This window comes from Oncorhynchus mykiss, chromosome 12 (assembly GCF_013265735.2).
Source record: "Oncorhynchus mykiss isolate Arlee chromosome 12, USDA_OmykA_1.1, whole genome shotgun sequence".
In the NCBI taxonomy this organism is placed as follows: domain Eukaryota; kingdom Metazoa; phylum Chordata; class Actinopteri; order Salmoniformes; family Salmonidae; genus Oncorhynchus; species Oncorhynchus mykiss.
The window spans coordinates 59,332,076-59,343,569 of NC_048576.1; the positions used below are offsets into that span (position 1 = coordinate 59,332,076).

Sequence of the window (11,494 nt, forward strand, 5' to 3'; positions counted from 1 at the left end):
GTAAAGGGTCTTAATACTTATGTAAATGTACTATTTTGTTTTTAATACATTTGCAAAAATTCCTAAAACCTGTTTTTGCTTTGTCATTATGGGGTATTTTGTGTAGATTGATGAGCGGAAAAAAAACATTTAATCCATTTTAGAATAAGGCTGTAACGTAATTTTTTTTTGAAAAAGTCAAGGGGTCTGAATACTTTCTGAATGCACTGTATTGTGCAACCTTCCCTTTAAAGATAATTATTTATTGTACCAACAACATCTGCTAATCCCAATAAAACTATCACGTTTCGAAGTTTACTGTCCTTGCTTTGTCCAACAACACTATTATGAATCTAGCAAATACGTTTTGTGGTTCAGAGTGCACTATTTATTTAGTTCCATAGTGCAAATATTTGCTAGCAAGTTTCTCACACTGGATTTAATTTTTATTTCACCTTTATTTAACCAGGTAGGCTAGTTGAGAACAAGTTCTCATTTACAACTGCAGCCTGGCCAAGATAAAGCAAAGCAGTGCGACACAAACAACAACACAGAGTTACACATGGAATAAACAAACATACAGTCAATAACACAATAGAAAAGTCTATATAGAGTGTTTGCAAATGAGGTAAGATAAGGCAATAAATAGGTCAAAGTGGCAAAATAATTACAATTTAGCAATTAAACACTGGAGTGATAGATGTGCAGAAGATAAATGTGCAAGTAGAGATACTGGGGTGCAAAGTAGCAAAAAAATATGATGAGGTAGTTGGATGGGCTATTTACAGATGGGCTATGTACAGGTGCAGTGATCTGTGAGCTGCTCTGGCAGCTGGTGCTTAAAGTTAGAGAGGGAGATATGAGTCTCCAGCTTCAGTGATTTTTGCAGTTCGTTCCAGTCATTGGCAGCAGAGAACTGGAAGGAAAGGCCGCTAAAGGAGGAATTGGCTTTGGGGGTGACCAGTGAAATATACCTGCTGGAGCGCATGCTACGGGTGGGTGCTGCTATGGTGACCAGTGAGCTGAGATAAGGCAGGGCTTTACCTAGCAAAGACTTATAGATGACCTGGAGCCAGTGGGTTTGGCGACGAGTATGAAGCAAGGGCCAACCAACAAGAGCATACAGGTCGCAGTGGTGGGTTGGATATGGGGCTTTGGTGACAAAACGGATGGCACTGTGATAGACTGCATCCAATTTCCTGAGTAGAGTGTTGGAAGCTATTTTGTAAATGACATCGCCGAAGTCGAGGATCGGTAGGATGGTCAGTTTTACAAGGGTATGTTTGGCAGCATGAGTGAAGGATGCTTTGTTGCGAAATGGGAAGCCGATTCTAGATTTAATTTTGGATTGGAGATGCTTAATGTGAGTCTGGAAGGAGAGTTTACAATCTAACCAGACACCTAGGTATTTGTAGTTGCTCACATATTCTAAGTCAGAACCGTACAGAGTAGTGATGCTGGACGGGCGGGCAGGTGCGAGCAGCGATCGGTTGAAGAGCATGCCTTTAATTTTACTTGCATTTAAGAGCAGTTGGAGGCCACGGAAGGAGAGTTGTATGGCATTGAAGCTCGTCTGGGGGTGGTTAGTTAACACAGTGTCCAAAGAAGGGCCAGGGTGGAGCCATGGGTGGAGCAGGATGGTTGCCTAGCAACCAGACCTGGGTTCGAATGCTATCTCTATGAAAACAAAAAAACTAAGTTTTAAGTGAGAAGTAATTGGTCTGAAGCCGAGACATAAAGGCAATTCATGAGCACCACAATGCCTGCTCTATCAAGGTTTTCCAGCACACAGCTTTGACCTACAATTATACTTCAAACAATGAATAGGCATGTTGTTTAGGATTTAAACCTCATCAAATCTTGCTGTGCCGTGTGGAGATTATAAGAGTACATGGCCATTAAGGCCAGATCGTTCTTTAAGATGTTCAAACGTTCATAGATGACCAGCAGGGTCAAATAATTATCACAGTGGTTGTAGAGGGTGCAACAGATCAGCACCTCAGGATGATGAGCATTCAGAGGTGGAGACAGTAGGTGAGTTAGAGAGAGAGAGAGAGAGAGAGAAAGAGAGAGGGAGGGAGAGAGAGAGAGAGGGTCGAAAACAGCAGGTAGCACGATAGCACGTCTGGTGAACAGGTCAGGGTTCCATTGCCGTAGGCAGAACAGTTGAAACTGGAGCAACAGCATGACAAGGTAGCACCTCTGGTGAACAGGTCAGGTTCCATAGCCACAGGCAAAACAGCAGAAACTGGATCAGCAGTACAACCAGGTGGACTAGGGACAGCCAGGAGTCAGGTAGTCCAGAGGCATGATCCTAGGGCTCAGGTCCAGAGAGAGAGAGAAATAAAAATTCCTTCAGAAAGTATTAACATCCCTTGCTAATAAAGCAAAAAGTTAAAAATAGATATCATTTTTGTATACCTACAGGGGTCCTAAAATTCCAAATCAAATGGCTAAATGATGAAACAATTTCATAGGTTAGCTTAGTAGATATTGTGATCGAAGGGCTTAGACTTACAGGGGTTAAAGTGGTAACTACTAAATGTACATGAGCCAAGTGATAACAGACAGAGTTGTTAGTTGGACTCAAGTCTACCTGAGTCACAAATTTGATGATTTGAGATTCGACTTGACAGAAAATAAAATGACTTGACTTGGACTTGAGACTGATGACTTGAAATTATTTGGCCAGGTTTGTAATGTTGTGGCACAGAGACTACGTGGATTACTCTACACGCAAAAAAACTGCAACAGATTGGCTAGTGAAAAGCACAATGATTGGGCTCTATGATTGGACCAGCAAACACATGTCAGGTGGTGAGCTGGCAAACAGATTTTTGATTTTCTGTACAGCTATAGGATCTGGTGCAGAGCAAACGTCAAACTATAGGAAGAGAGGATTGCCATAATAAATAAATATGCAGCTCCAAAAATGGTTTGGTAATCAAGAATATTAACTGTTTACTTTGCAAACTCATCAGCAGTGGGGCAACAATTACTAGCATAGACCTACTGGTATTTTGGTACGTAACAATTGCTTGAAATGTATCATTTACATATGAAGCTTGCATTTGGAATTTGTTTAAAATTAATTATTACTATGGCACCATACTCCCGCCAGTGGAGAGTGCATTTTTTCTATCTTGTTTAAACGCATAGGCCCTTACTGGGATCCAACAACAATAAGGCAGTTATATACAATAAAAAATATGACATTACATAACAAATTGTGAATGACAGCTCAGGAGTTTCATGTATCTCTTTTCAATATAAACAGTTAATCGTACTATGGTTCATAAGTTCATACAGATTCAGCATGATATATGTGGCGGCAAAATATATTTAATTTAAAAAAAAATGATGTTATGATTTTCTCAAGTAATTTTTTTAAATAAAAAATCCTGCATATACTGTATGCACATACACGGAGTGTGCAAGACATTAGGAACACCTTCCTAATATTGAGTTGCACCCCTTTTTGCCCTCAGAACAGCCTCAATTCGTTGGGGCATGGACTCTACAAGGTGTCGAAAGCGTTCCACAAGGATGCTCGCCCATGTTCACCCCAATGCTTCCCACCACAGGAGGCTGCTGAGGGGAGGACAGCTCATAATAATGTCTGGAACGGAGCAAATGGAATAGCGTCAAACATGAAAACCATGTGTTTGATGTATTTGATACCATTCCACTCATTCCATTTCAGCCATTACCACAAGTCCACCCTCCCCAATTAAGGTGCCACCAACCTCCTGTGCTTCCCACAGTTGTGTCAAGTTGGCTGGATGTCCTTTGGGTGGTGGATAATTCTTACCGGCAGCGTTGCAGTTCTTGACACGCTCAAACCGGTGCGTCTAGTAGATACCCCATTCAAAGGCACTTAAATCTTTTGTCTTGCCAATTCACCCAATGAATGGCACCATACACAATCCATGTCTCAATTGTTTCAAGGCTTACAAATCAATCATCTACATATCAGAAAATAGGTGTGCTGTTGTTCACTCATTTAGCTCTGTTTCATCTGTAGTGCCAGGGTAGATAAAAAAAAATGTATACAACATTTTACGTCATGTCTTGTATACCCTTATCGTCCGCAGTCCAGCAATGTCCTGATCCGGGGGAGGTGGTGAACGGAGCGCGTTCGGTACGCCCAGAGTCTGGATTCGCTGTTGGAACAGTGGTACGCTTCTCCTGTAACCAGGGTTACCAGCTGGAGGGCCCTGGCCAGATCTCCTGCCACGGAAGGGATACAGGCACCCCCAAGTGGAGTGATCGCAGCCCCAAATGTGTCTGTGAGTCACTCCCCTGGGTGTTTGTCTGTGTGTGTTGAGATTGATGTCAAACACTGTAATTCTATGGGACTATACACTGTCTTCAGAAAGTACTCACACCCCTTGACTTTTTCCACATTTTGTTGTGTTACAAAGTGGGATTAAAATGGATTTAATTGTCTCTTTTTTTTGCCAGCGATCAACACATAATACTGTAATGTCAAAATGGAAGAAAAATTCTAACATTTGTAAAAAAAAAAATAATAATAATTAAAAAGTATGAAAAATAAAACACTAATATACTGAATCTGGATTAGATAAGTATTCAACCCCCAGAGTCAATACATGTTGCATCAGTTTTGGCAGCGATTACAGCTTTCTAGACAAGTCTCTAAGAGCTTTCCACACCTGGATTGTGCAACATTTGCCCATTATTATTTTCAAAATTCTTCAAGCTCAGTCAGATTGGTTGTTGATCAATACTAGACAACTATTTTCAGGTCTTTGTCATAGATTTTCAAGCAGGTTTGAGTCAAAACTGTGACTCGGCCACTCAGGAACATCCCCTGTCTTGGTGAGCAACTCCATTGTAGATTTGGCCTTGTGTTTTATGTTATTGTCCTGCTGAAAGGTGAATTCATCTCCGTCTGGTGGAAAGCAAACTGAACCTTTCCTCTAGGCGTTTGCCTGTGCTTAGCTCAATCACATTTATTTTTTATCCTGAAAAACTCCCCAGTCCTTAACAATTACAGGCATACCCATAACATGATGCTGCCACCACTATGCTTGAAAATATGGAGAGTGGCACCTGTGTTGTATTGGATTTGCCCCAAAAGATTTTGCCACATATTTTGCAGTATTACTTTAGTGCCTTGTTGCAAACAGGATGCAGGTTTTAGAATATTTGTATTCTGTATAGGCTTCATTTTTTCACTCTACCAATTAGGTTAATATTGTGGAGTAACTACAATGTTGTTAATCCATCCTCAGTTGTTTCCTATCACAGTCATAAAACTCTAACTCTAACACCTTTGGCCTCATGGTGAAATCCCTGAGTGGTTTCCTTCCTCTCCTGCCTGTATCTTTGTAGTGACTGGGTGTATTGATACACCATACAAAGTGTAATTTATAACTTCACCTTGCTCAAAAGGATATTCAATGTTGGTTTATTTTCATTTCTACCCATCTACCAATATATCTTTGTGGTTGAAACTGTGTTTGAAATTCACTGCTCGACTGATGGACCTTACAGATAATTGTATGTGTGGGGTACAGAGACAAGGTAGTCATTAAAAAATAAGAATTCCACTTTCACATTATCGGGTATTATGTGTAGGCCAGTAACAAATAATCTCAATTTAATCGATCTTAAATTCTGATTGTAACACAACAAAATGTGGAAAAAGGGCTGTTAATATTTTCTGAAGGCATTGCTCTCTCTCTCACTCACTCTCTCTCTCTCTCTCTCTCTCTCTCTCTCTCTCTCTCTTTCCCTCCATCTTTATTTATTTTCCCTAAACAGTGAAGTATGACCCATGCCCAAACCCAGGTGTGCCAGACAATGGTTACCAGACATTGTACAAGCATAGCTACCAGGCAGGAGAGACGCTACGTTTTTTCTGCTATGAGGGCTATGAACTCATTGGGGAGGTTATTATCAACTGTGTTCCGGGCCACCCATCTCAATGGAACAGTCCACCACCATTCTGCAAAGGTGACAATCTACATTGGACTGCTGGATATGAGGATGAGGGGTTAGAGGGGTTTCAAGAAAATCTGCATGAGAATTGAAACACTTTAACATTTTGTAAAGAAGGAATGAGGAATGATGATCTTATAATAATAATCTGCATCTCTCCATCTATCAGTGGCATACGAGGAGCTGTTGGACGATCATAAATTAGAAGGTGATTTTTCGTCTTCTTCTACGTCTTCTTTAGGGGAATTTCGGCACTTTTCAACCTCATATTCATTCTCCAGTTACTTACAAAGACTATGAGATTCATGGTGACACAGGGAGGAGGAAAATGCCTCCCCCTGGCTAGAAACTCGTAGTAGGTTTTGAAAATCAAATAGTTTTACTTTTAATGCAATTTGATGATATCAGAACCTTTCTTCTTCTTTCTAACTACAGAACATAGAAACGTCATGGTAAACAATTTTCAACATAGACAAATTTGTATGATGAATTTGTACTTTAGAAACAATGTCAGATCTTCAACTTTATCTCCACCATCAGATTTATTTTTAAATCCAGTTTATCAACAAGTTAATAATTGTTATGTTGGATTCACATCTCCATCTCAACCAAAAATCTAAGTTAAAGAATAGGGCTGGATTCAATCTGATCGCGGGTTGTGAAAAATGCGGATTGTAAGGTCAATGTTCCCGTGTTCATGGTAAATGCTGCAGATTCCATCTCAATCGTATTGATAACACATTGGGAATTCAACAAACTTTTGGCTGTCTTTTGATCAATGTCTCAACCAAATATGACCTAATTGCTCACGTTGAAATTACGTGGTGTGCTCAGTGGGATGGTAATGGAAATAATGAAAATTAGGTTGAAAAGTGGTGGAATTCCCCTTTAATCGCCTTTCTTTAACTTCTTCTTTCATTTATTATTTTGGATTATTTCCCTAGTATCCCAGTCATTTGAGCCCTCCCACCAGATGCTAAGTGAGAACATTGCCTTGGCAATCATCCTGCCAATCATCCTGGTCATCCTTCTGATTGGTGGAATCTACATGTATTACACAAAGTAAGTGCTGTGCAGTTCAGTAGTCACAATTCAAATGCATTCTTCTTCCTTTCACCAGATATTTGCATGGTCTGACCTAACACACACACACAACAGTACTGAGCCATTGCATAGATCAGATATCAGAAGTTGACTGTATTCTGTATTCTCTCCCTTTAACCTTTATTTCCCTTTTCCCTCTCCCTCAGTGTATGTAGACTGCAGTGGAAGCCACTTTTCTGGAAGTCTCTCTCTCACACCCACTCATACAGCCCAATTACTGTGGAGTCTGACTTCAACAACCCTCTATATGAGGCAGGGGTGAGTATTTACCCTATTTTTGCCTAATCAAATCAAACTTTATTTGTCACATGTGCAGAATACAAGTAAGTGTAGACCTTACTGTGAAACTTACAAGCCCTTAACCAACAGTGCAGTTCAAGAAGAGTTAAGAACATATTTACCAAATAAACTAAAGTAAAAAATTATAAAAAGTAACACTATAACATAACAGTTACGAAGCTATATTACAGGGGGTATTGGTACTGATCAGTGTGCGGGGGTACAGGTTAGTTGAGGTAATTTGTACATGTAGGTAGGGGTAAAGTGACTATGCATAGATAATAAACAGTGAGTAGCAGCAGTGTACAAAACAAATGGAGAGGGGGTCAATGTAATAGTCCGGTGTCCCTTTGAATAATTATTCAGCAGTCTTATGGCTTGGTGGTAGAAGCTGTTAAGGAGCCTTTTGGTTCTAGACTCCGGTACCGCTTGCTATGCGGTAACAGAGAAAACAGTCTATGACTTGGGTGACTGAAGTCTCTGACAATTTTATGGGCTTTCCTCTGACACCGCCTATTATATAGGTCCTGGATTGCATGAAGCTTGGCTCCAGTGATGTACTGGGCCGTATGCACTACTCTCTTACGGTCAGATGCCGAGCAGTTGCCATACCAGGCGGTGATGCAACCGGTCAGGATGCTCTCGATGGTGCAGCTGTAGAAATTTTTGAGGATCAGGGGACCCATGCCAAATCTTTTCAGTCTCCTGAGGGGGAAAAAGCGTTGTTGTGCCCTCTTCACAACTGTCTTGGTGTGGTTGGACCATGATAAATCGTTGGTGATGTGGACACCAAGGAACTTGAAACTCTCGACCGCTTCACTACAGCCCCATTGAAGTTAATGGTGGCCTGTTTGGCCTGCCTTTTCCTGTAGTCCACAATCAGCTCCTTTGTCTGGCTCACGTTGAGGGAGAGGTTGTTGTCCTGGCACCACACTGCCAGTTCTCTGACCTCTTCCCTATAGGCTTTCTCATTGTTGTCGGTGATCAGGCCTACCACTGTTGGGTCGTCAGCAAACTTAATGATGGTGTTGGAGTCGTGTTTGGCCACGCAGTCGTGGGTGAACAGGGAGAAAAGGAGGGGACAAAGTACACACCCCTGAGGGGCCCCAGTGTTGAGGATCAGTGTGGCAGATATGTTGTTGCCTACCCTTACCACATGAGAGCGGCCCGTCAGGAAGTCCAGGATCCAGTTGCAGAGGGAGGTGTTTAGTCCCAGGGTCCTTAGCTTAGTGATGAGCTTCTTGGGCATTATGGTGTTGAACGCTGAGCTGTAGTCAATGAATAGCATTCTCACATAGGTGTTCCTTTTGTCCAGGTGGGAAAGGGCAGTGTGGAGTGTGATTGAGATTGCATGTTGCAGTGTGGAGTGCGATTGCTGAATCATGTTATTGAATGTTGACCTGTTTAAAGGTCTTGCTCACATTGGCTACCGAGCGCGTGGGGTACATAATGGGTGAGTATTGCCCAAGCCCTCTCACTTTGGGGCTAGATTCTATCAGATCCGCATAGTGGTTGTTTTGGCAGTGTCTGAGGTGGAACTGCGTTAGAGCTGTCAAATACACAAGTGGTTCCTTGCGTTACCCTATCACGGACTCTGCAATTGCATGCAACGAAACCTCACCCGACTTTATACCAAACAAGTCAAGCAGCCGCATTACATGTTCAAACACTCTAATGTGTGATGTTCTATTGTCTACACCTCGATTAAACTGATAGAAATCCCCCCCTCCAAATGAACATGAAAACATGCATTAGCCTGTCATTATTTCTATTATGTATAGAAGCTACAGTTTCTATTGCCATTTTGAACTTCTAATGAGGTAGTAGGGATAATAAGAAAGGGAGTGGTTGGTGGCAGAAGAGCAGGTGCTCACCGATTTGTCATTTCATACCGCTTTCATACACACCTCCAACACTGCCAACGCGGGTTAACGCTCGATCTGATTGAATCAAGGCCTTAGCTATAGCTGGGTAGGAACTAGCTAACCTGAACCCCTAGCCAGGACACGATTAGCCCTGTCTGTGTAACCAACTGGGAATCAAACCCTAGGTTGTTAGTATAGCAGAATTTGACTTTGTTGTGGAGTTATCTATGTCTATATTGTAACAACTTTAATAATCAACTTTTCACCTTTTGACTAGTATTTAGGAAAATGTTATCTGTAACTTTGCTTTTTATTTGGCTGGAAGTTGCCATGCTATTGACTGTAAGTTAACGAAAAGTGTATACTCTAGTCCGTTGCTTATGAATCCTGGAGATTGCATGTCCTAAACTGCTGAGGATATTTTGCTGTAGCATTTTCTTCTTTAAATTAATTGTTATTTCGGTCTGTTGTATTGCTACCTGGTTCCTAGGACACACGGGAGTATGAGGTGTCCATTTGAAGAAGAAAAGTCTTGAGAAGAATGAAAACCCACAGATAGATAGAGATCTGGAGGAAGAGGAACCATTTTCTTTGTCTTTCAGATGACTTCTTTCACTTCCCTCATTTCCCATTCTGCTATTTCCTCTTTCTTGCCTCTCACTTTTGTTCTCTCTCTTTATCTTTGAGTTTGTGTCTTTACACCTAATTTTTATTTTGTTTGTGTCTCTAATTTCCCAGTCGCTCTTTCTGTCAGTGATTGTAGGTTTGCCCTTCCTTGGGCCAGATTCAATCCGATCGTGTTTTGTCCGCTATGCAAAACAATGTTAAAGGCAATGTTCCAGCGCTAGTGGAGACGACATTCACGGTAAACTCTGCATATGTCAGTTCAATTGGAAATTACCTTTAAATGTTGCACTTTAACGTGGATTTTCCACGGCCCAGATTGAATCTAGGCCCTTGTCTTCATCTGTTCATTGTGTGCAGCGATGACTCCCAGTCTCCCAGTGGTGTGCTGTTTTCCACAGTCCAACTTTTTGTCTAAAATTAGGATTGGTGCCTTACAGAGGTTAAGCGATGGATAATATGGAAGGAGAGACAGAAAAAGGGAGAGCTGAGATATATTTATGAGGTAAAATCACATAGAGAGAAACAAAAAAGTAAAGGGAGAGACAGGAAAGCAGACACACTCTCATGCTCAGTTGCACACAGTATACACACACAGACACACAGAGAGAGAAAGAGAGAGAGCGAGAGAGATGCATACACACATTGAATGTAAATATTTGGTGGAATATTGAGGCTCATATATACAGAAAATTCAGTGCCAAAATATAACATTGCATAATGTAATGTAACTTCATGTTTCAACTCTCGTTTCCATAGTAAAATGTAAAATTACAAAGCCAGCATTTCATATTGTTCTTTGCCATTTCTGAAGTGTATTTCCACTTGACTGAGAAAAAGGTGAAGACCTGAATGTTGTCACGCTTATAGCACGCGATGATTGTATATTTTACCGCTTCTGCTGAATCATGTTATGATTATCAACGATTATCATTGTTATCAGTGCAAATTTGAAGATGTTGTATATGCACTATGTTGAAGAAAATAAGCTAACTTGGCTGCTTGCTGTGATGCAGTATTTAACTGACATGCTTTTTGAATTTCTTACCAGTTTATTGTCTGAACAGTAAATCTAATTTAATTCACTGTGCCAATATAGGGGTCCAGGAGACTCTTTTGCATTGTAAAGGTATTATTTGCATCATAATTTGCCATGAAGGCATTATTTATTTGCTGAAATGTCATATTAAATAAAAGTCTCTGAATGGTGAAAGGTCTTGTGTGGCTCAGTTGTGGGTTTGATTCCCACAGGGGACCAGTATGAAAAGTAATGCACTTTAATGTCATGTAAATCCCTCTGGATAAAAGCATCTGTTATATTCTTTAAACATTTGTAATAGCTTTTACATTCTATTGTGTATGTACAGAAGACTGAATGCCCAAGACAAAATATCAGATGTGTACATTGTTTAAAGTTTGATCTGTTATACTCTATGGAGGAACTGCTCTGTGGAGGAACAATCACACCAATTTACTGCTGTTAATCTGTTAAATAGATTGAGGAACAGGTTGAGTTGGCCAACCCTTTAAGCCTGTCACCCATATTTAATGACATAGGAGATAAGGGTGACAAACTTAAGTCAGTGAAACACAGTCAAAGACAGTACACCAATTGATACAAAAACACAGAGTGGGAAGGAGAAATGCAGTGAAACATAAATATGGTGAGGAATGGG

The 11,494-nt window shown here is 40.8% G+C and overlaps 1 protein-coding gene across 5 annotated transcripts in view; it reads left to right on the forward strand.

The window, feature by feature from the left end:
* Positions 1 to 11,031, forward strand: part of sez6l2 (seizure related 6 homolog (mouse)-like 2) — a 109,753-nt gene extending 98,722 nt beyond the window's left edge. For all 5 annotated transcript variants that reach the window (XM_036937902.1, XM_036937900.1, XM_036937904.1 and 2 more), the window contains 6 exons: positions 4,074 to 4,268; positions 5,770 to 5,961; positions 6,116 to 6,154; positions 6,891 to 7,008; positions 7,197 to 7,308; positions 9,685 to 11,031. In XM_036937902.1, the coding sequence (XP_036793797.1) occupies positions 4,074 to 4,268; positions 5,770 to 5,961; positions 6,116 to 6,154; positions 6,891 to 7,008; positions 7,197 to 7,308; positions 9,685 to 9,714 (686 nt within the window). In that variant the 3' untranslated portion in view covers positions 9,715 to 11,031. The remainder of the gene's footprint in view (positions 1 to 4,073; positions 4,269 to 5,769; positions 5,962 to 6,115; positions 6,155 to 6,890; positions 7,009 to 7,196; positions 7,309 to 9,684) is intronic.
* The last annotated feature ends 463 nt before the right edge of the window (positions 11,032 to 11,494 follow it).